The sequence below is a fragment of the Lytechinus variegatus genome, chromosome 11 (assembly GCF_018143015.1).
Source record: "Lytechinus variegatus isolate NC3 chromosome 11, Lvar_3.0, whole genome shotgun sequence".
NCBI classification, from domain to species: domain Eukaryota; kingdom Metazoa; phylum Echinodermata; class Echinoidea; order Temnopleuroida; family Toxopneustidae; genus Lytechinus; species Lytechinus variegatus.
In genome coordinates, this window is record NC_054750.1 from 13,709,271 (window position 1) to 13,734,870 (window position 25,600).

Here is a 25,600-nt window from a genome sequence, read left to right on the forward strand (position 1 = left end):
ATGCAGCTCACTGTAAAACGTTTCACATTTACGCTCTACGTCCATTTCCTCAAGGACATTATTCCAATCATGATGCGTTATCCAATTGCCGAAGTCACGCAAATCGGATTGTCGCATCGGTCTTATAGTCTTCTGACGGCAGTCGTTGTTTCGAGACTGACGTTGTTTCGGCCTCCAGATAACTCCGTTGTGGTCACTCTGTCCAACTGGCGCCACAATCTGTACGTCACCGTACAAATTCTTTACATTGGTGATGATCAAGTCTAACACAGATTGATCGCGCGTTGGACGATTCACAACCTGCTTGAGGCTGTGTCCAGCGAGGAGTTGAGATACGTCTGCGCGGTTGAAGTCACCCGTGATCATGATGCCTGCCGACGGGTGTCTAGAGAGGATTTCATCAGCAGCAACTGTCAGGTACTGGATCAAAGAATCAACATGATCATTGCCTGGAGGTGAATACACCGATGCAACATATATAGAGGAGACACTTCTCGGGAGCCTCTGTGGTCTGACATGTGTCCAAACAACTTCATGCTCTTCCGGCACATCAACCTCTACACCAACCGGGTTCATCGAAGATCTGATTAAAATTTCAAGTTTTGAAGTCAATATACATAACATATTTCAGCTCGGAATCGAACTTTCATTTGTAGTTTAATCGTACAAATTGATTTTTAAACTTGAAGTGCTCTCTAATGTCATTTTTGTGGTACCTATTATTTTCGTGTATTAATAAAGTTCTCAAAGTATCCCTATTCGTGTCTGATTGTCAAAACGTATCAGGTAGCGCTGCACGTTCGCATTCTAATTGGTGAGTTATGAAGGCCTATATTTCAATATCAATTCTATAACAAACCGATACCCATTTCATGATAGATTATCTAAAATTTAGATAAATTTAAATAAGTCTTTAAGATTTATATTTGTGTTGACTTATAAGAATAAAGTGAAGAAGTAACTATTAGGACTACCCCTTCAAAAGAAACAAGCAAAATATACTTCGAGCTGCTGATCAGGAAAATATGGCTGAAACCCCCCCCCCCCCCCCTATTGGCGAAGGCTGGATTCGCCCCTGCTGTAGGGATGGAGTTCTTCTTTTTCACATTAGTCTTGATTATCTTTTTAGATTTTTTTTTCATAGCGATCATTGGAGTTCACTTTAAAAATTGAGAGACTACGCTTTATTTGGCACTGTTGCAGTAGAATCGCGTTATAAGTCGAGTGGAAAATGAATATGCATATTCAAATCAGAATAGATGGAAGATGAATCATGGAGAGAGGGGTCGGTTGGAGGGGTGAGGGAGGGGGGGTGTTACACCACTTATTGTCATCCAAGCACAAATTCTCACCCCGCGATATTTATGCAAATTGCAAAAACTAACGCTACATCTTTTCACCCCCGCACAAATTGTCGCCTAATAATTGAGGCAACATTTCTTGCGGAGGAGGGGACACCACAAATTATTAAATCGAACTTACTTGTCTCTATGGACACACACACAAAACGAATCGGTCATTTAGACTATATAGTTCGTATAAGAAACAGTGTAAGTTTGTGTGTGTGTATGTGTGTTAATTAACAAAATTTTGAGTGAAACTGATGGTGGTATCTCACGTTTGAGATGGATTTTGGACTACTTTAAAACGGTTTTGAGACGATTTTGAAACTTGTCGCAGAGACGTCTTCTGAGGCCCCACGACGTTTTAGTCTTGGGAATCTCAAAACCGTCTCAAAATATACCAGCGGCGTGGCAGGGGTCGGTGGCCAGGGAAGGAGGGAGGGGGGTGGGGGCAAGAGCCAAAAATTTCCCGGTCATATCATGGTATGAACGGGCGTATATGGTGTATTGAGGCGACGATTTTGAGAGTGCCAAACATTGCGTTTCAGGTAGAATTTATCTTTTTTTTTTTTTAAAAGTTGCGAGCGAACGAAGCGAGCGAGCAAAAAAATTGACATTTTTAACACAAAAAATCAAATTGTGTGATAGATTTTGACATGATATCCAGAGAATAATATATTTCATTCTTCTCTGTTTCCATTCCTTTTTGTGGTCTGTATGCCACTGTGAACCTATTCTTTACAGCAGTAGCTTGAAGTGTAAAAAAAAAAGAGAGGCGCAGTATGGCGCATGTACCAAAAAGCTGCTTAATATAAGTCCCGAGCGAGCGAATCGAGCGAGAATAAAAATTACATTTTCATGAGAATTTAACTTTGAGTTTTTTTTATCATTTTCTTCAGTAAATGGAATCATACCCTACACTTATCCTTTGCTTTTCTTTCCTCATTTTTAATTGGTTATAGACCTTTTTGGGACCATGGGCCAACCCTTTCATACTCATGTACGGCAGTGCTATGCGGTTGGAGTCCGTCTGGAGCCTCCGGAACTTCTTGATATCAAAGCCATTTAAATCTCGCAGATTGCCGCTACTTTTAATCAAATCGCGGGTATATACAGAATATAGCTTTTACACAACACATTTATTCAACCCAGTTGAACCAAATGTTTTGAGGGGACAAACTAGCAATGTGGGGAAATTTGTAAAAGTCGCCAGCGAGCAAAGCGAGTTCGAAATAAAAGCCTCAAAATTAAAGGGATGGTCCGGGCTGAAAATATTTATATTTTTATACATGGAGTAGAATTCACTGAGCAAAATGCCGAAAATTTCATCAAAATCGGATAACAAATAATAAAGTTATTGAAGTTTAAAGTTTAGCAATATTTTGTGAAAACAGTCGTCATGAATATTCATTAGGTGGGCTGATGATGTCACATCTCCACAATTTCTTATGTCATTACATAAATCATAATTTTTTTTCATTATTTCATACTTGTGTGAATAATATGTCTCCCTTATAATGAAATAAGTTGCGGCAATAAATATCTAATGCACTATATCAGAATTTTATAGTTCGTGGAGTAAAAATTTTGAATAAACTTAATTTCATATAATAAAATACAAAAGAACAAGTGGAGATGTGACATCATCAGCCAACCTAATGAATAGTGATGACGACTGTTTTCACAAAATATCGCGAGACTTTAAAATTCAATAACTTTTTTTATTTGTTATCCGATTTTGATGAAATTTTCTGCATTTTGCTCAGTGAATTTTACTCTATTTATCAAGCTATTCATACTTTCAGCCCGGACCACCCCTTTAAATTTTAATTATGTGATAGATATCCATTATATTCATCAAATAACACATTCCAGTATTTCCATTCATTTCATTATATGCTGTATCCATATAATTTCTTTTATTTCCTCTTGGGTGTGGAACCAAGACCCCACCGCGCCTCCGGGCCGCGCCTATATGCGTAAGTGATTGAACGTAAAGCTTAAAGGGGAATCCAGCCTTGGCCATAAAATGTTGTGTTGGGAAGGAGAAAAATAAATCAGAATGAATGGTGAAAGTTTGAAAGAAATCGGACAAGCAATAAGAAACTTACAGCTGGTTTAAAATTGAGATCACTAATACTATGTAGATTTCAAATTGGCAACTGGTTGAGTAAATTATGACAAAGGGCAAGGACAACTTTCCCCATAGGCCATGTACTTTATTATCAGAGATTTGTGGTTTTCTCCCAAGTATCCATTCCCCTGGGGCAGTAATCCAAATATAACCCAGGTAGTATATTGTTTTACGTCCTCATGGACGAAAAATAGAATTTGAAATAAAACTTTTGGGGAAAATGACATTTTAGCCATAATATGTATTGGAGTACATGGAAGAGTAGCCCTTGCCTTACATCACTATGACATCCCATGTGCGGCCAATTTGAAGTCTCCATGGGTATATAGTGATTACCATTATTTTCAACTTTTAAAAATTCATAACTTTCTTGTTGTTTGTCCAATATTGTTCAAACTTTCACCTATCAACTTGTCTGATTTTTCTTTTCCTTATAAAACAAGTTTTTATTTGGGTTGGATTCCCCTTTAAGTTGTTGTTGTTGTTGTTGTTGAATATGATGGCGCTCTTCAATCTCTCCAGATTATACCCACCAGTCGCTTTCGTAAGTAGGACGTCGTCGGCAAAGGCGATCCATACGACGTCAACCATTGGTGACGATTATATGAAGTATTAATATAGATTAATCACCCATCCACCTATTATATTAGTAGGTCCTACCAAATTAAACATCTTCGAGGAATAAACATATTAATACAAATAGAGAAATTGAATATCGCACGTGCTAAATGGTTGTTCGTGAAAAAAGGGCACAACTAACCAATCGGCTACTAGCATGACTAGTTATATATTTAGATAATTTCTTAAAATCTTAGTTTTAAATAACAATTCAATTAAGACATGACATACAATTTCACGTCCTTCTTATTCTTTTGTTTAGTCTTTTCTTATTAATAGGAAACTCAATCCTATAGTGTTTGAAGAAAATGACACACAGGCTGTCAAAACGGTTAGTAGCATATATAAAACATAGTAGTTCCCTTGTATAATCGGGATTAATCAACAATTGTTTTAGATTCGGGTCATTCATCTTAAGTTTATGATGCGTCTCTCCTTTACATATTTTGAACAAAATAAAATATAATGTTCAATAGTCTCAAATACATTGCACACCTCACAGAGGCCTAAAGAGTGCTGTTTAATTTGAAACATATAATAGTTTAATTTGCGCTTACCTATTGTGATTTGATGAAGGAGGCATTCCTCTTTCCGAGAAAAACCTTTTCTATAAGCCTGCTAAAAGACATTATCATGAATAGCATATAAAAATCTACCATTTCTAGACGCATTCCAATCTGCTTGCCAGACACCTTTATAAAATGTCATACGTGAGCATGTAAGTTCATTTGTAGTGTTTGGTAAAACGATGTCTATACAAATTTTCGCGGCTCCTTTCTTGGCAGCTTTTTTCGACGATCTCATTGCCGTTAACATTACAATGTGAGGGAATCCATTCAAAATTGATACAGATATCTTTTAAACGAAGTTTATGACATTTGAATAAACTTTCATTAATGTAGGAAGGGTACCTACCTAACGCAGGGGGCGTTATAGAACCATTTTAAGGTTATAGATGATCGAGCCCCTACTGCGTGGGGTCTGGGGCAAAGCCCCGGTAGCTTATTTGCATAAAATTTAGCAAGCTTATAGCACAATATTGCATGCCGTCCATCTTTCTTCCCGCTCTTTTTTTCTATCCTCGGCAGCCCTGTCATGTTATAAGTTTTGTTTTCCAATGTTGCTTTTGACTAATTCCATTTTATCTTCATTTCCCGCTATTGTTTGCCATTTTGTCATCTTTTAATTCATTTCCCATCATGCTATTGCATGACATAGGCCTATTTTGGAATGATTTGTTCTTTCTCAAATGTTCTTTCGTTCCCTTTCCCTCTTTCCTTCCTTTTCCATTAAAAATATTTTTCTTTTTCGCTTTCTTTTCAATTGTCAATTTTTCCCTTTTTTTCTTTCATTTCCCCCTTTCCTTTCCCTTCTTTCTCCCTCCCTTTTTCTTTTCCCCCCGTTTTTTTTCATTTTCCTGGTGAAATCCGCTAGGGGGAGGGGGCAACTTGCCCCTATAATAGCTGTCCCCCCCCGCCTGTTACGCCACTGCAGCGGCATGCCCCAGGCTGTGGTACATTTAACCACATTGTGAGTGACCTTGCTGCAATACCCAAAAAACAAATTCACCACTCTCACTGGGAAAAATCGCAACAAGTGTTTTTAGACATATCGTCCAAGATTTGCATTGCCTTTACCCAACGACTTCTACCTGAATGGAATGGAATAAACTCCCCCATAGGGCCGTCTCCAAAGAGTGGCGCAGCGGTGCGACACCTCCCCCCCCCCCCTCCCCCGCGGGGCCACCATTAATTTCGTCGGTTAATCAGCACTGCCGTCAAGGAAAATGGAAAAAGGGCGAGAAGAACCTAGAAACCGGGGGTAGAAAGGGGAAATTAGAAAATGGGAAAGAAGAGAAAGAGGAAAAGAAAGAAAAAGAAAGAAGTGAAGAGCAGAAGAAAGAAAGAAATAGAGAGAGGGATAAAAAGGAAGAGGAAAACAAAAGGAGAAAAAATCAGGGAGAGAAGAGAATTGGGGTAGACAATTAGGTTTTGATTAGGTACATTAGGTACACCTGTGTGTCGGTGTAATTAAGATGCGGAGTCTGAGATGTTAAATTATTTTCTGTTACACAAACGTGGCTGTTCGGCAAAATGACAAACTGTCGGGTCACGCAGGGCTGTTCGAATTATAACTGATGTTCCTTGTTCTTGCTCGGTTTTTAGTTCCATTATCTTTGCCTGTCGGTAAAATAATGTCAAATGGCATACTATTATCGTTAAATTGTGAAAAAAAATGCGATAAAAGTGGAGAGCTCTCTGTAGGCTACCGACAATAGTAAGAAGGTCCCCGGGAAAGTCCCGGTTTGAGGCCTTTAAATGTAAAAAAATTCAGCTCGCGCTTTGCGCTCGCATCGTTTATTTAATAAAGATTTTGTTGCAAATGCTCAGGCTTTGATTTGCATCTGAATATCAAAAAAATTGACGTGCTTCTCGCTCGCCTTAAGCCACAGATTTGTAAAATTGCATGTAAATTGCATAAAATGACGCATGTGAGTTTGTTATATAAAAAGTTTGAAAATTTTAAGTTTTCAAGTCAAAACATAATTTAGCTGCCAGCTCAAGCTTGTACTGACAGTGCCGCATGCCCCGGTTTAAAGTTGAAATATAAAAGAATTTAGCTCGCGCTTTGCGCTCGAATCATATGTTAAGTGAAAATTTTCCCTCACAGAATCAAAATATTTCCGCTCGCGCTTCGCGCTCACATTATGATACACAGATCGATAAATAACTAGATTGTAATTCTTCATGAGGACGAAATAGTTGGTCTGTCATGATTTTCATTCAGCGTCGGCTAATGTTGTATGAAATGAATGATTTATATATGATTAATAATCTTGATCATAGACATCATAGGAATAAATTTTGACCATTGCTAAATGTAATTATTAATGTGGTGATGACAATCGTGATGATTATAATAATAATTTCGAAATCTCCAAATGAGGTATTGACTATATTGAAACTTTAGGAAAAATTGGTGGTCAACGGACTCCCTGAAGATCGAGCTACAGTGAATTTTATATTGGCATATTTTTGCCCATTTATGACTTATTTTGCGAGTTTGCACACGCGAGTAATGCACATTTCAATGGACGTGCATTCCCGTATTATTGGTCGTAAGAGGCTGAGTGAGGTATCAAATTAATCAGAAGATAATGGAAAATGGACACATCTGCAGTGTGTGTACCGCAGCTGATTCGAGGAGTCTGCATAGCAGACTAGGTCTACTGGGGCTGCAGATGAAAGGCTGAAAGCAGATCCATACTACTAGAGATGTAAGTATGTATCTCTATGAGCAGATCCCACCCCGATCCCACCTCACGAGCCATTCAGAGTCTGCATAGCAGACTACTATAGATATGACGTCACGTTTACAGAGAGTGGATTACGCAAAACGGGGAAAAAAGGACCTACGTAGCCGTAGGAACGTTGGGATTCACGACTTGTTTCTGAAATAATGGCCCTCCGGAGAATTTTAACTTCAGATTTACTGAGGAAGGTTACTCAGCCAGTTGTTTTCTCACCATGTAGAACCTTAGGAACGGTACCTGCAACAGAACGTATCCTTTATAGCTTACTGATTGATATGATGCAATATTTTTCAAAGCACTGTCCCACACATTCACATTGTTGTCATTGAACCAACTTCTAAGTTAGTCGTCAAGCAAGCAGAGAAGTTATATTATTTATTATAGACCTAACGCTAGGGGGGTAGGACCACGAAATTTAGAAAGTTCTTATTTTGTTAATAAAAAAATACATAAAATGATCTTCAAGTCCTAAACATAATAAAAATTACTTATAAAAGTGACAGAAATTTCCTATAAATAACTTCTGAAAAATAGCAAAGTACGGTATTAGATTGTGTTTGAGTGCCAAAAAAAATACACAGAAGAAATGTCAAATGGTCCCTCACTGTACACACTTTACTATAGGCTAGTGGCCCAAAATAGGCTTTAACTAACCTGGGACTGTGTTGTGCCCCCAGGGGGGGCACTCAAATTTTTTTTTGATGGGGGCGTGCCTCACGAAACTGAAATGGGGGTCTAAGGAACTGACTAAAAGTGTAAAATACGGGGTCTTGGGAACTAAATATATACCGAGCGGTGTGAAAAACAGGGTCTACGGAACGGAATCGCGGCACTGCAAATACGTTGCACCATAGCACTGTGCATGCACTCGCCATGCATAGAGCGGCTACTCGTATTATGTAGGGAGTTGCAAGACTTACGTGCATCTCTCGCATGCAGTGCCCTGCGCTGGACAATTTTGGTAGGGCTGGAGAACTGAGATGTCTTGTAACGGGGGTCTTGCGAGCGGGGCTGGGCGGCTTCTGAACTGAAGTTTTGTCATTCGGAGTATCTAGAGAACTGAAAATTGGGTCTGAAAAAGGGGGTCATCAAAGCGGCACGTCCCTGTACCACCAATATGTGTGAGTGCCCCCCCCCGGGGTTGTGCCTCCCGGAGGAGCTGTGGAAACGTCACATTGATAGACCATCAACTTAACTTGGCTGCCAGAAAATGTAAAGATACCCTAAAGTACGTAGTCTCGAGGACTCCATGATGATGTATCAATCTGACATATACTTCATCATGGAGTCTTGAACAGGGCTTCATATACATGTAAGAGAACGAAATAAAGATGGATTTCCCTAGAAAACTCATCTTTTCATAACAGAATCGCATGAAATAGGTTTATTTTTATTAATTTCTACACCTTCCTACGCCTAATGCCTAGGAAGGTTTTAAAAATGGTCACTTAAAAAGTATAAAAAATTAAGGTTTCTTACCAGACTGATGTCGCGTAGACCCCTCGATCCACATGTAAACAACGCAAATACAATGGCGTCAACCCTTGAACCGCTTATGTATTGCGTACTTCCAATACGTAATGCCGTTTTGAAGAACAATCTAATGATGAAAAATATTATTTTACAAATAATAAAATTTATTATGTCATTTATGTGATTATAAATAATCAATATGATACTGCTAATTACAGTCACATAATAAATTTTAGTATTTGTGAAATAATATTTCTTATCTTTAGATTGTTCTTCAAAACGCCCCTGTCCCTGATGCCATAGATCTAAGTATGAAATTTTTTTTCTTCTAAATAACAAGACCTTGGCAGACTGATATCTTGATTGTGTCTTCAAAATGTTCCCATGTTTTTACCCAATGCCCAAATTGACATTTGACACTTATCAATGGGGGCCAGACGCTGGACAATGCGATCCGGTTGAGTTCTCCAGGGTTGGCTCCGATTTGGACAACTCAACCACTTGAATTCTTTTTAAACTTTGCTTCAAAAGTATTTTTCTGCATAATCTATGTTCTATATATATTCTTGATAAAAATTTCTATGCCATTGAAGTATGTCAATGGGGGGACTAAGAAAAAAAGAGTAATGGAAAGAAAAGGAAAGGACAATGGTGTAGTATATTTTTTCTGAAAACTATGTCAAAATCACGAACATGGAATTTTAAATAAACATGTCAAAATTTTTCACATGATACGCCACATCAAACCACCTCAAAATTTTTAGCTCATTACACTCTTGAAGCAAAGGTAGAAACTCATTTTCATGAAATTTTAAAGAAGAATTCAAGTGGTTAAATTCCCGGGGTCAAGTTGTCCGAACCAAAGTCAACCCTGGACAACTCAACCCTGTGGAGTTGTCCAGGGTAGGGCTGTCTGGTGGTCGGGCTGTCCCAAATTCTTTGCAGTGACGTAAACTGTATTGAAAATTGGTGGGATGCCAAGTTGTCTTGGCATTTACTTGAATGTGCATGTGACACTCAGCCGCAGGGAAATTGTGCCTTTCGGCTGAGTGTCACATTCAAGTCTGTCACAGAGGGGGAAATATTAAATTCTTCCGCTCTGCCATAGGAATGATAGTAGTGATCACCAGCAACGCATTGTAGTGAGAGCCATCGCGCACAATCCACATGTATACAAATTTTGTGCACATCCACAATAGCATCATTTCTGTTCATTGCCAACCCTAATCTAGGATGATTAACTTTATTTTGGAGAGTAAAAATCATTTGCTATTGCTATATTACCCTAAGATTCCTGGCACTTTTTTTACACGATCATACAGAGCTCAGAGCAATGGATAACCAAATGTAAACAAGGTCTGAAAATCCACTTTTCCTGCCAGCTGATGATGTTGCCATCAACATTATGAAAAATGAAATTTGGACACAAAATGTTCTGACATAATGATTATCAAAATCTTTCTTGACCTATAGAGTTTTTAAGAACAGCGAGGAAAAAATTGCTAATGGCTACACCACCATATGGCTCTTAGAAAAGCAGTTGCTCAGTTAATAGGCCGATTGCTCTGCAAGAAAAAAATACAGTTTCTTTATCTCTACAGTTGACTTGCAATGTCATTTCCTTAACTGTATTTCTTTGTAAATGCTAGTTTCTGAAAAGTCGGATATCGGTGAAAAGAAAGCTACAGGAAAGGTTGAATTTAGTTGGAAAGATGCTCTTAACCTCGAGAGCCAACTGACAGAGGAAGAGATCTTGGTCCGGGATCAGTTCAAAGCATATTGCCAAGAGAAGCTCATGCCAAGAATCCTAATGGCTAATAGAAATGGAGGTAACTATTATACAAATAATTACATGCACAACAGCACAAGGTACCTTTGAAATGGTTCCAACACATGTGAAGCATATCTGAGGGCATTCAGACGGTTAGAAATGTAACAACTGTGGGTAATAATTGTAATGCCCCAGCAAAATAATATCTTCTATGTTTCATGAGATAATGATGTGGGTCCTTGATATTTCATGAACCATTCTCATCTCCAAACCATGACTGGTAAATTCAAACTAGTAATTATTACCAGTCATTGGTAAATTTATCTGTTAGCTGGAATAAAGGACTGGTCATCATGTGATTGATTTCAGGCATATTTTTAGGATCGATATCACTTTTTTAAATATGTATATCTAAGACACAAAATAAATTTATTTTATGAATAGAGAGTTACAATTTGGTTCTCATTGGAAAGATATCCCCCTTGAAATTGTTTGATAGTGAAATATATTATGCTGCATTCTGCATTTTTTTTTCCTTTTCCCGTGAACCCATGCAGAGTTTGACCGCAATATCTTCTATGAGCTTGGTGCCCTTGGAGTGCTAGGACCAACCATCAAAGGCTACGGGTGTGCTGGAGTATCGTCTGTCGCTTATGGTTTACTCGCCAGGGAGATAGAGTATATAGACAGCAGCTATAGATCGGCGTTCAGCGTTCAGTCTTCGCTCGTTATGCATCCTATCAATGCATATGGGACGGAGGCACAGAAAGAGAAATATCTACCCAGGCTAGGTGAGGAGTGAGGGATAGATTGATGGGGAGGATGAGGAGGGAATGGAGAAGAGAATGAAGGCAAGAGAGAGAAAAAGAGAAGAATGCATTGAGAATGTAGATTTTAGAAAAAAGAGAGACAGAGATAGAGCTGGAGAGAGAGAGACAGACAGACATACAAGAGTGTGTGTGTATTTGAGTTTTGTCAGTCGTGTATCAATCAGATATGATTATTTTTGTCTGGACCGACCTTAAATGTCACCATCCAAAAGGCGTGACCAGGGCTAAAACCTCTGCATCAATTTGTAATTTCCCCACAAAGCTTGGATTACAGGTGCAACACCTACAATGCCCAGAGAGCAAGATAAAGAAAGATATGAGAAAGGAGGGCAGCTTACAGAGAAATGTTCTGTGTTTAACAAGGTTAATAAGATCAATTAATAAGAAAAAATCAACTGGAGGAGAGAGAGGGAGAAAATGTTGAGTAATTGTGTATGGCATGCAGGAACAAATGTCAATGAAACCAGTTCTGGGGCCTGTTGGAGGAAGAGTTGCGTTTAAACGCAAGTCAAATCAATCACAAGTCCCAAATGCGCGCTTTTGATTGGTTGAAAAGTCTTATTCAGAAGATTATTTCCCAACCTCCATTGATTTGCAATTATCCCATGAAGAGTATCTATTGTAGTACTCACCTGAAATGTAAATTACATCTAACCAATTTTTCACCCTTTAATACAATTTAATTAATCAAATAATTGTCTTTTCTTGATATTTCCCAAATTGCAAATATCAGTGAACTGATATAATGCCTTTCATTTTATTTGAATACTCTGTTATGAATTATTATGTAAGGTATATTATGTTTATTGTCATGTTCCAAATGTATATTCCATTGTTCATGTTAAATTCATAATTATGGACAATAAAAAAATACTTATACTTATTGTTTATTCATGAATCTCTGTTTAGCGTCTGGTGAGCTGATAGGAGCCTTTGGCCTGACAGAACCCAACCATGGTAGCGACCCTGCTGGTATGGAGACTAAAGCTGTCTATAATCCTTCATCAAAGACATTCACCCTCAATGGGGCAAAGTCATGGTATGTCAATATTCAGAGCATTTCTTTTTCTTTAAATCTGGATCTTTGTTTAGAGGAATGTTAATAGATATCCACCCTTTAAAAAAACAGCATTTGATGATTGAATCAACTCTAGGCAATAAATGGCCAAAAACTTAAGCTGATTCACATGGACGTATTTATTAATGAATATATTAAATTGAAAGATTAAGCCCAAGCTGCTGTTAAGTTCTTTCTGAAGGAAAGAAACAAATGTTATGGCTGGGATTCAAACCCATGACCTTCTGAATGAGAGTGGAGAGTCAGACTACACTACCCTAAAGCATTTGTCTACATTTGTGACTCAACCCAGGTGTTGTAAATGGGTACCTTGTAGGAAGGAAATCATTAGCACCGATCGTGGTAGCCGTACTAAAGCCAGGTTAATAGTACGCAGTGCTTAGAAACAGTATGTTTTGCGCTGTGTAAATGTTGCATGTTATTTATTATAAAAAATGGGTTCAGGGATATTTCCGAAGTGAGTGCGAATGCAAGTCACAAATTATTTGAAAAATTTGAGGGATTCAAACTGCATTTTGACTAAAAATTCATTCTTTTGACCTGTTTTATAAAACAAATAATGCACATTTCAAAATTTGTGATATTATGATGATGCAGGCTACTCCGGCATTCATAACATGCAAAAGCACTCGTGTGCCTCATGTTTGTCGCATATTGTAAATACGCTCGAGTGCACTCCATTACACACCCATAAATGTGCATTTTTTGTATATCATTATTTGTTTGCCCTGTTAATTTTTCAGGATCACCAACTCGCCCATCGCCGATGTCTTTGTGGTGTGGGGGAAGAATCAGGAGGAAGGGGGCAAGATCAGAGGCTTCATCCTGGAGAAGGGAATGAAAGGTCTCTCTGCTCCGTACATCGATGGCAAGTTCTCACTGAGAGCATCAGCTACGGGACAGATCGTTATGGAGGATGTAGAGATCCCAGAGGAGAATATGCTGCCCAATGTGAAGGGTCTTGGGGTGAGTAGTATTGAACGTTGACCTTTGGAATTCGACCCCTTGCTGCATAATTTTCTCTATTGGGGAGAATTTATTGTTGTACATTAACTGTTCACTGATAGTGATTGAAAGTGGTAAAGAAATGATAGTTACAAAAGGAATAGAGGAATACATTGGAATGGCGTCTTATTATAGGAGCTCTCAGTTTCTTATAGGAATAAGACATCAAAAGAAGAAGTGGACTTCCATGATATTAACCTTGTTTATTGTAGTAGTGAACCAGTACACCATGAATTCTTTTGTGGGTACATGTTTGGTCCTGTAAAAGACCACCACAAAATTATTTCAGGACCAAACGTTTGCCAAAAAAGAATATGTGATGCACCCCCAAACATCAATACTGACTCATTCACAGAGGAAACCTTTAGAAGTTACATCTTAGAGCATCCTCAAGTTCACGTCCTGATCCACGTTTGTTCCTATTTACAGGGGCCGTTTGGTTGTCTGAACAACGCAAGGTATGGAATTGCATGGGGCACATTAGGGGCTGCTGAGTTCTGCTTGGAAACAGCAAGGCAGTATACATTAGATAGGTAAGTCTTAGACTTGTTTAGACTAAACATGATTAATAGTTTGGTATGTCTTTAATGTTTTTATAATGAAATTTGAGTAATCGGTTGCGCAAAGGGTATGGCACTAGTGAAAACCATTTAAGGGGAATCTTACCAGTATGCTTTTAATCAATCGGCAACATGTAAGCATGATCAATATGTTTTTGTAAAATTTGCACCAAACAAATGTTTCTGGCCTTGAATTTAAATAAGTTTTAGGCAAGGCCATGTCACTTCCCAATTTACAGCATAAATTGGAAAAATTGAGCAAAGAGCACACTAAATATCCAAGGCCGGGGACAGAGGCATCGCGGCCTATCAACAGGGCATCGAAGTCTAAATTAGCTAGTGTGAAAGTACTGAGCGAGAAACTTCTGGTAAATGTAGTTTACATTCCCCTCTTGTGAAAGCTGACCATTCTTGAGAAATTATATATGAACTTGATTTCAAATTGATGTATTTGCATTTAAGTTGATGACCTACTCAAAATTTATGTTTAGTATGTGCATATGTTGGTGAATGTGGCTGTGTGTGGGTGTTTGTGTGTGTATATGTGTGTTTGTAGTAGTTTTCTATTTTTAGCATCTTAACCTTATATTGTTTTTTCTCTCCTTTTGTATCTTGTAGATTAGTATATCCTATGTTTTATGATAATAATCATAAGTATTCCAGGGCCCTACTCACAAGCTTTGCTTTAAAAGGGGTCCTAAAACCAATTCGTCTATGCTATATTCTAATTGATGTATGTTCATGTACTCATTTACATTGTATGTATATCTATTTTCATTATGATTTGTTGTTTTTGGTTTTGAATATATAAAATAAACTTGAACTTGAACTAAACTTGAACTTTGAAGCAGCATAAAAATAACCACATAGACCTCTACTGATATTCTAATCCTAAGTCATTACTTGACTGTTATGTGACATTATCTTCCCAGGGTGCAGTTCGGTTCACCTTTGGCTAGGAATCAACTGATGCAGAAGAAGATGGCTGACATGTTAACAGAGATCTCCATTGGACTGCAATCATGTATTCAAGTTGGAAGGCTGAAAGATGAGGGAAAGTGAGTTAAAATATTTTCTTTTTGCTATTTTCTTTTCACAACGAGTCAAAAGGGGCCTAAGCTTTCGATCCTAGCAGAATCTTCGTCGGAGGCAAAATGACAAACATAAAAAGTGGAACAACCAAAATATAGACCTCAGACATTCAACAGCAACACTAGAAACAAGGAGACAAAAGGGGCATTAGTGAGTAGAGATGGCCAATCAAAAATTAATCAAAAATTAACATCAACTTGGTAAAATAAGTAATCTGTCTTAATTTTTAAACTCACTCATGAATCTCCATTATAAAACAGAAGTCTTTATGAATATTCCAAACTATCTTTATAAATAATTAATGAATAAATTCTTAACATACCGATAAAAGTACATAATGTGGTATTTATTTTTGTTTGACTTCTTGATTACGAGTTTATGTTACCTATTCCATAACAATAAGCTATCAGTGATGTTAATGTTGTATAAACACTTTCAAAAACATATGGGTATGGAGGTCAAAGACCTTACACTACCAAAATCATATGGTGCCCTTGTTTCTTGACCTGTAAACTCGTACCTTTTATTAGAGCCACACCCGAGATGATCTCCCTGATCAAGAGGAACTCTTGCGGTAAAGCCCTGGACATTGCTCGGGTATCAAGGGATATGCTCGGTGGTAATGGTATCTGCGATGAGTACCATGTCATCAGACACGTCATGAACCTAGAGGCTGTCAACACATATGAAGGTAAGAATCAGAGTCACAATAGAAAATAATTTCATGAGAAAGAAAATAAACATCAATTGTTACCATATCTACATAATACATTGATGTCTGCATCCTATTTATAGAATAATTTAACACCTGGGGGGTGTTTCACAAAGATTTAAGTATGACTTAGGTCGCACTTAAATGTCGACGCGTACATGATATGCAACGCGCAATCTTATTGATCAATACGCAGTAGTGCGCGTCCTCTTGGAATTATCTGACAAATTCTGTTATGCCTTTTATACTGCGCGCAACCAGGCTGCGCGCAACTAGAAATTTAAGTGCGACTCTAAGTCTCACTTAAATCTTTGTGAAACACCCCCCTGGTTGGAGAGTGGTAAATGTCATATGAAGGACAACAGTGCTGGCTAAATTGTAACCTTAAACCCTTGAATTAATTGAGTCAAGTGACTAGACCACTGCACCACAGCATTTCCTGAAAAGTATGCTGAAGGAAAATCATTCATAAATGCCAGTTAATTGACAAGATTCATGTGAACCTTACTGAGCACATGTGGGACTGTATATTATTATTGCTTAGAAATCGTCCAGATACCTGGCAGTGATGTCATGCTCATATTTCTTGGCAAAACACTTTTTGTACTAGACTCATATGGCATTACTTTTTATTCTTAAATACAAGCACAATTTTTATTGCCGAGACTGCAATATTCTGACCCAGATTCCGTGGCACTGTTCTGATAGGCACTCAGTCAAACCTGTTTGAGGATGAAGTAATGAGAGGGGTATTAGATGATGTTAAAGAATTGGTCATAATCAAAATGATAATTTTTATTTCTGTGTAGGTACACATGACATCCATGCCCTAATCCTTGGCCGGGCTATCACAGGACTCCAATCATTCACAGCAACCAGCAAATAGACATGACCCTTACCCTAGTGGAGCTTTTCATAAAACAAGTAATGAGTCATTTTCACTGACAACTGTTATAAGCTACCAAGAATCCTTGCACCTGATTGGCTAAAAATAGATTAGTCAGTGAAAATCACTATTTGCTTCATGAGACACGAGATGATGGACTACTATTCAACAAAATGATATCTCAGTGGCTACATGTCATGAAGCTGTTGTGGAGATTGGCAGGATATGACCTTTGACCTTGTCTTGTATCCCATGTATCCACAGAATATATTCTATTTTAGCAGTTGTTCCTTTGTATTCCTGTATGCTGTAATTTGGACACACATCAGCTTTGTCCTCTGCATTTCAAGATATTAAGCTAAATGTAGCTTGGTTTTACATCATCATTACACCCCAAAGGATGTGATAATCCTGCAATATGACAATGGAGACCTAGAATATAAAAGGGTGTTTATATCAGTTGAATAATAATAATAATAACAATATTTATAAAGCGCAACATATCCATCTCTAAGAGATGCTCAAGGCGCATAGAAAATGTTTAAAAGTTATTTGCTGTCTTGTTTGTGAATCAAAAGAAACCATTAGCATTCACATTTATCAAAATATTATTGTGGTGTAAGGAGTATTTTCTACCATAACTATTTTGGTATTGATTTTGCTGTTGACATGGTATCATTATGTTGAGGACAATCTATTGCATGTGGACTAATAGATGTTACCAGATCTATGGCCATTTCGGAAATGTAGTTCTGCCATTTCCTTAAATGATGGGTATCATAACAAACTTTTGCTGCCAATACTTTTATTATTATGGTTATTTATTCATCCTTGTTGGTTAAGAGGAAGCTGAATTAGAAAATTAAGAATATTATATTGAAAGTAAATGTGAAAATTCATGTAAATGTTTGTATAAGATGCGCATTATGAATTTGAATTTTCAATACACAATGCATGTGTACTTGTTGATGTAGTTTTTGGTTGTGTCTGAAATATCCTTTATACTTTCTTCTACCTTTTTATTGTTTGAAGTTAATCTGGTTGACATATGCATTTGAATTGCACATCCAGGCATTGAAATTGTATTTTCCTTGACTTTTTGTCTATTTTCCTTTCTGTACTATTTTGAAGTCTCTGAATAAGGCTGCGAATCTTGGAATTGTGCATGTATATTTTTAAAATCTCACTTCACTTTTTAACCCCCAAAAGAGAGAAAATATTAAACCTACAACTTTGTCATTAGAAGTAACCACTAACCACAATAATGAGTTGGTCAACTTGTTGCAATTACTCTATAGCTTTAAGATGGGTGTTTATGAATAATCATGATGTATAGTCTGACGGAATAAACCTGATTATGATGCTGAGAAAGAAATGTCATAGGAAAAAACACATGTATTTACAGTAGCATCCATGCATGTTTTAATATCGAGCTATTTCATACTGCAATAGTTCTTCTGTAACGAGCTTAAAATTCTTATAATACTGTACATATAATACTACATGTAACTGCAGAATAAATTGTGTTGAGAGCAGTAAATCATGGAACACATATACAGGTAATTGTAAAGTTATGTTCAAATAGCCTTAAGCGCTGACAAAAAGAAAATATCTCTTCATGCGTAATGGTACCTGTGCTGCTTTGAGAACTATTAGATTTGAAAGTATGGTAACAAGGTTTAAACTTGTGATAAATCAAATCATGCCAACATAAAAGGTACTTTTTATTGTACAAGTCTTGTCTATGGAAGAATATACTTGATGAAAGGTCAGGGGAGCATTTCATGAAACACAGTCAGTGAACATTGTTATAAGCTACTGAAATCGCTGCATGTGATTGGCTCAGAGCAAGTTTGTCAGTCAAGATCACTGGAAAGATGATTCTTGAAACTCTCCCCTGAATTTATCATTGGCACCTACATGTACATGTATGAATAATATAATATATGTATATTCTATCTTTGCAGTTAATACAAGCACTACCAGTATTTTTTGTTGCATAAATATGATTTATTTTGTTTTGTTGCACAAAATGTGTGATTTATGGTTCTAACCCCCTCTCCACTCCCCCCCCCCCCCCCCCGAATATGGTCACATGTATTTTGCCATTATTATTATTGTAATATGTGGAAATCGTATGAGGGGTCTGCTGTTTAACACTTGCAATTGAATGCTACTCCTAGAAATAAAATCAAGTCCTTACGCAGAAATTCCTGATTCACGCTAAGCTAAATGTTTATATAATATGGTGGAAAAATGACACCCAGGAAAACAAAATGACTTATATAATAATCATGTACTCTTTCTAATCACGAGGTTGACAAAACGTGAAAATCTACATGAATGTGGAAATAACACCCTTTTTCCCCCACAACTCCCTAGTATGATCACATGATCATACATGGCAATGCTCAGTTACAGTTAGCTATTAGAGCATCTTCTGAGAGGTGTCCTGAAGCTTTTTGTGCACTTAGCTTTATGAACAATAAGTAGATTACAAAAAAGGGAATTAATTTCTTATAAGTTGCATTCAAATATTAGTCTTATGCTGCAGACCCCTGATGAATATGGTTGGCTTTAATAAGCCTTGTATAGATGTGATGGGCATCAAAATGAATTATGTCATCAAATTCAAAGTGTATATTTTTATTTGAACATGTATAAAATGGTGAGAGTGAATAAAGGTATTGAAAGAACCAACAAAACTAGTTTCTGATTTGATTTGATCCTGGGTGCATGTTGAAGTGTGAAAAGTAAGAGTACCAAAGTGGGATATAGTCAATTTTCTTTTTCTTTGCATTTAAGCATTTTCATTACCATTTATCCATAGAGCATGATGTAAAACCTCAACACACCAAATTTAACTTGAATTGGTTCATGGTCATTCTATAATTGAATATCTTAAAGATCCATTACAACCAGTGTAAATTAGCTAGGCCCATAACAGTTCGGAACCAGGCCAATGTTTACATCGATTTCAATGGGGCTAAGTATTGTATTCACATGGAAAAATCTTGGGCCTGTATAGAGAGATTGCCACCAAATTCAGATAGTGGATGTTTTTCATGATGCTCTATGGTATCAAAAATGCTGAAATGCAAACAAGCTGTGTTGTCTTCGTTTTGGGGAGCATTTCATCAACATTTTTGACCAACAACTCTAAAAACTTTCCTTGATTTTGATTGGTTGAGAAGCACTGTTACTATGGTAACTATTGGATAAAACAGGACTTGTTGGATAAACCGTCCGATTAGTCCTTTCACGAAATGCTCCCAGTACTTTACATGGATGTTTTTGGGGTGGAGTGTCAAGACAAGATGCTAAATTGTGCTCCTAGATTTTGTTGTAGATATGAGATAAAAGAAATACCATCAATTGTACAAATTAATGGAACTGTAAGGGGGTGTTGCAAGAATATATTTGCAATTGATTTCAAATATTTTCTTGTATTGTACAATTAACTTGGCAAAGTAGATTGCACTACTTGTTTCATGGAGCAGATTAGCAATCAATTGCAAGAAATATGATTGATTGGCAGTCCAAAAATTGACCTGCAAGTGAATAGTAAGTATCATGCAACACCCCAAACATAAGTCCATGGCAAAACCTGAACAGAAAAGTTGCACTTGTAAATAATGTTTGTATGTTTTAAGGGGTGTTGCAAGAAAATCTTTGCAATCAATTGCAAATATTCTGTTGCAAGCTGACATATCATTATCAACTGTAGCAAATCCGATTACACTGCTTCTTTCATGAAACAGATAAGAATCAATTGCAACGTCACAATTAATTTTACAACTTATGATTCATTAAGAGACCAAAAATATACTTGCAATTGATCGCAAGTTTCTTGCAACTCCGCATTAACAATACAGGGCCTTGGTGTGATATCCGGTAAATGCACATTTAGAGGGCTGAAAAATAAAAAAAATTAAAGGGGTATTGGAAATATGATTTCTGGGAAATAAATTAACTACAAACTGGTCAATTAATCTAAATAAATAATAAACCTCAGGGACAATCTGCACTCTTTTTAACTAATAAGCTTACATTCTTTGAATCTTTTAAACCAACATTCACTTGAGTGTATGTACGGTAAGTGATGTTCTGATGTTCTGAAAATAGAAGTATTACAGCATAATAGTCATTTCAGGACAAATCAAAACAAATTCAAAACAATTATCTTATTCAAAGTGAAATAGTATTTATTCTTGTTATACTCTTATCAGCACAACATCATTTAATCTTTACATTTCATCCAAATAAACTGTACATCCATCGCTTTTGATTGCCATAGTAGTAACCTCTATTTTATTCATTTCACTCGATAAAACTCTGCAAATAAAAAAAGGAGGAAATGCATGTGAAATGCTTTTCGGTATTTCATAGAAATCTTCTTTTTCCTTCATATATAAACAACAGCTCTATCTATCTCCATCTTATGCTACATATTGAGCTACCTGAGTATATTCTAGATACATACACAGTACTCTTTGTTTGTTTAGACAATCGTAATCCATACTTAAAAAAAACATCCATCCATCTATTTCATTGTTCGCATATAGACAACAGTGAAGTACATTTACAAGCATACACATCAAAAAAGTCAATTCATTGTTGCACATTAAAACAGAGAAATCATTTCAATATATCTTGCAAACATAACCGCCCCAGGCTTCGATGGTTAGCATAGTATTATTGTCTCATTGTATTGCATGTGAATTATTCGGTTACCTCTTACTCGAATACAAGATCAAGGAAAGTATTTTTCACTTTGACTTTGCAATATTTTATTAAAAAAACTATGGAAGCAACTCAAAATAAACATTGAAAAGACAAATTAATCTTTAAAACTATGTGGAATCTGAGAAACATAACCGTGCCCTCAAACATTCCAGTACAAAGAATACAAATGATTAGGTATTTTAAAAAGATTAAGAAATGTTGAAATGATAAATCTAAATGTACTTGTAAATATCCAATCATATCAAATGTGGTAAAAACATGTAAATATTAGTTTTGTCACCACTATTCTTAAAGCATATTAATCTGAACTCACTCCATTTTCTTGTTCAATAAATAACTGTGAAATGAATATGAGCTAGTGGCAGGTACTAGATCCCCAATTAGTTAAAACATAAAATAACACACAATCTTGAATATCAGAGATCTTATCTCTGTTGCATAAATAATTCTTTTAAATAAAACTGATTAAAATGAAGAAAAAAAAGTTCTAAAATCTGGAAAACAATATTGAATATCATAAAATTCATTAAAATAATCTTTACCCCTGATGCCAGAAATAAATAATAATTTATATAGGTTGTATCTTCTGATTAACTCTTTCCATGCATACTTTGCACCAATGCACACTCAGTGCCAAGCAAACTTCACATTTCACGCTCAAATAAACAATCCATTAAGGTTTACCATAACATTAATGCCATATGTGTGTGTGAAATGAGGCATTATTTACCAAATTTCTAATCATTATTTCCCCCCCCCTCCCCCATAAAAAGAAAAAAAATAGAAAGCTTGTGAAATTCTTTACAACTTTACTGTGAAACATTTCCCCTCAAAATGTTGAAGTGAAAAGTCATAGCGAGTTGAATTGAGCAGCGAGTTGAATTGAGCAAGTCTATTTCATTTAAAAAATTTCTATTTCTCTAAAAATAATTCAGCACAGATCAAGAGGTTCACTGCCCAGCGCACAAAGACTTCATGAGTTTTAACGATAGAAATAGTCAGTTCTTGTATAGCGTATAACACATTATTAATAACATCTCTATGCGCTTCCAAAGGACTTGGATATTATTACCCTGGCTGTCGCTCAAGCAGCTTTTACGTTTTATACATAGCAATTGTAGGTGGTTGTATCGGTCCAGTTTCACAGTACTGCAGGTGACAGCAAATCTCTGCCATTCCTCATATTATCAAAAGTGTCATAACCTACATTCCCCCACCAAAAAAAAAATTAAAAAATAAAAAAAAAAAGGTGGGGGTCTCTTCTATTTCTTCTAAATAAACTCACTTTCTTCCAATGCTTTTTGAAAACAATTCTAATACCAATGCTTTAGTATAAAATTAAAATGAAAATTGCATAATATAAAAAGTACAATAAACTTAAATAGTCAAGTACTTGCTGTGACAGTACACCCCAAGAAATAATATATATATATTGCTACAATGTAGAATTCATTCTCTTGCTTCCAATTCAAACTCTAGACCGAGTTCTCACATACAAAAATAAAACTGTTGACCTTAAATAGTCTTGCTTCTTTGGAAGTACAATAAATACTCTTAAAAATCAGCTGATTATAATCAAAAGAAAATTAAAATTGGAAGAATGAAGCAGATACATGAAAGATAAGGAGAGGAAGAGATTAGCAGTAGTGATAGTAGGAATACTAGAGTGAAGAGAATGAGATGGAGGCGAAAGGTGAGCATGAATAAAAGGGGAGAATGAGAAGAAAAGGGAGAAGGTGAGGATAAAAAGAAGGGAAAATTTGAAAAAAAAAGAAAACCAGGGAGAAATGGGGAAAAGGGGGGTCAGAAAGAAAATAAAGATAAGAAAAGGGGAAAGGAGATAAACGAGAAGAAAAAAAGGGGGTAGAAATAAAGAAAGAAAGAAAAGAAAGAATGAAAAAGGGGGGATAAATGATGAAAGAATAAATACAGAATAAACTTTCAGTATGATAGAAATCAAATGAAGAATCTAGAAAGAGAATAATTGGAATAAGAACTACATGCAGATCAATAACAAAGACAAAGAAGACTAGAGAGAAAAGAACAATGCAATTTTTCATGACAGAGCTTGAATACTGAACGTGTATTCCAAATTCACACAAAAAACAGATGCACTTTGAATATTAATCTTTACTATCTTAAAGAATCCAGAATATACAACTATTCATGTAATATTTCAGAGAATAGAATATCTAGGGTCAGTATCATTAGAGTTTCTGTGCAGTGTCACAGATAGGAATTATACCGGTACTCACTTTATCAGTATCAGCATTAGTTGAAGTTTAGCTGGAATTTATGTAGTCTTCTTTAGAGTTCAGTATACAATAGTTGCTAGAAAATGGTAACTTCCACATTTTAGTTCAACTAAAAAGCACTAATTAAAAATCCATCGTTTCAGCACTGGCAAAACGCATAAGTAAGCTTTATTCCATTCCAAAAGTTTCTTGTCAAATAGCTCCCTATTTTCACATGCAAGTGTAAATTTCTAGTTGTGACCTGTCATGCAATTAAATTGAATTGAATTGAATTGAAATATATAATTTGGACAGATGTTGATTGAGGCACTAATTACAGTAAAAACTTCCCTATACATCAAGAAAAAATATGGCAGATGTCAAAACATGAAAAAGTTGAAACTGTCAAAGTTGCATCATTTTTTTTCTCTCTCAAATTGGCACTTGTTGGTATGTACACCGATGAATACAAATGCACTTCAAAACCAGTTTGGTAATGAAAGATATCAACCACAGCCCAGTATAAGATCATCGTTACAATTTTTTTGATGTTTCCATGACCAAACTTGTGTTCAAGAAACTTCATATCAATATGTGTAATGTAATTTCATTAAAAAGACAAAAATCCATTTGGTGCTACATGAAGACGAGCCTGTGACGTCCCTGAAGTCATGAATATGTAATGGCAGCTCAGTCACAAATATTCTTCCGATTATATAATTACAAAATTTATCATGAGTTTGATAGAAAGTTACCATTCCAATTGAATTCACCTCTTATGGTAATATGAATCCTGGTAGGAATTTCATAAAGCTGTTCGTAAGTTATGAGCGACTTTACCAACGACTGGTGATCCTTTCTTACAGATGATACAAACATCATTGCTTATTTAGTTCCTCAGAAAGGGTCTCCAAGCGACAGTTAAGTCGTTCGTAAGTTACAAACAGCTTCATGAAACAGCCACCTGTTATTAGTTACAATGGTGGATACAAATTCCACAGAGGGGCAGATAACATACATTCACAATTGGAGAATAGTTATTTTCAAAAGAGATATGAGAAAATAGAATTAACATTGACTACATCAAACTACCCTGAACTTGCTGAAAGGTCATGAAAAGGTCAGTGGAGGTCATGGATAGGTTAATAGCGATCAATGAAGGTCACTTCAAACCGGTCTAATAAATATTGCATCCAGAATGCAAAATATACCAAAACTGTATACTAGAAAGGCTCAACTCTTGTGCTTAATCATTCACATGTAACATATTGCTTTGGTTGCTAATAATAATATTTGTACGTATGTGGTCCCAGCTAGGTCTCAGCAACATGGACGTTAAGTACATACATTTCTGAAGAAATAGATTTGATAACACTCATAAATCATACAAAAAATCTGTCCTTGATAAATATAATCTTAATAACACACTTTGTACTTTCAATAAATTATGTTGTGTGTTCATCTCTAAACCATGGCAACTCCAAAATCATCTGTGTAGTTCAAGTAGAAGCTCTACGGTTACCATGGCAATTAAGATATAGTCGTCATAGGGTTATCCTCCCATCTCTCAAGATGAGGTTGGAGAAAGACCTGCAAAAACTTGGGACAGGTTAGGTTGATTCATCATCGTACCCCAAGTCATGCTTCTGAAGGAGAAGATACAGGATGGCACCCTGCATTCAAGATAGAGCCTTGGTACAGAACAATCAACAATGGCTCCAACAGCAATGATCACCAAGCTCCAAATTGGAAGATAAGATCTGTAAAGGCCTCATCCCGCTGAACTCGCTCCAGGTCGCCATGTC

General features: G+C 36.4%; 1 protein-coding gene across 1 annotated transcript; it reads left to right on the forward strand.

The window, feature by feature from the left end:
- The first annotated feature begins 7,471 nt into the window (after positions 1 to 7,471).
- On the forward strand, positions 7,472 to 17,276 carry LOC121424094 (glutaryl-CoA dehydrogenase, mitochondrial-like). Its single transcript, XM_041619690.1, has 9 exons — positions 7,472 to 7,657; positions 10,531 to 10,710; positions 11,210 to 11,443; positions 12,392 to 12,521; positions 13,304 to 13,526; positions 13,995 to 14,098; positions 15,058 to 15,183; positions 15,748 to 15,908; positions 16,739 to 17,276. Exons 1-9 carry the CDS (start codon positions 7,555 to 7,557, stop codon positions 16,813 to 16,815), a joined length of 1,338 nt encoding a protein of 445 aa, XP_041475624.1. The 5' UTR covers positions 7,472 to 7,554; the 3' UTR covers positions 16,816 to 17,276.
- Positions 17,277 to 25,600: the final 8,324 nt, after the last annotated feature.

What these genes read in the sequence shown, in the direction of transcription:
- LOC121424094 (XM_041619690.1), top strand. Translation starts at nt 7,555, where the DNA reads ATGGCCCTCCGGAGAATTTTAACTTCAGATTTACTGAGGAAGGTTACT. An exon ending in AACGGTACCTGCAACAGAAC is followed by an intron (nt 7,658 to 10,530) that starts GTATCCTTTATA and finishes TGTAAATGCTAG; the next exon opens with TTTCTGAAAAGTCGGATATC. An exon ending in AGGCTGAAAGATGAGGGAAA is followed by an intron (nt 15,184 to 15,747) that starts GTGAGTTAAAAT and finishes ACCTTTTATTAG; the next exon opens with AGCCACACCCGAGATGATCT.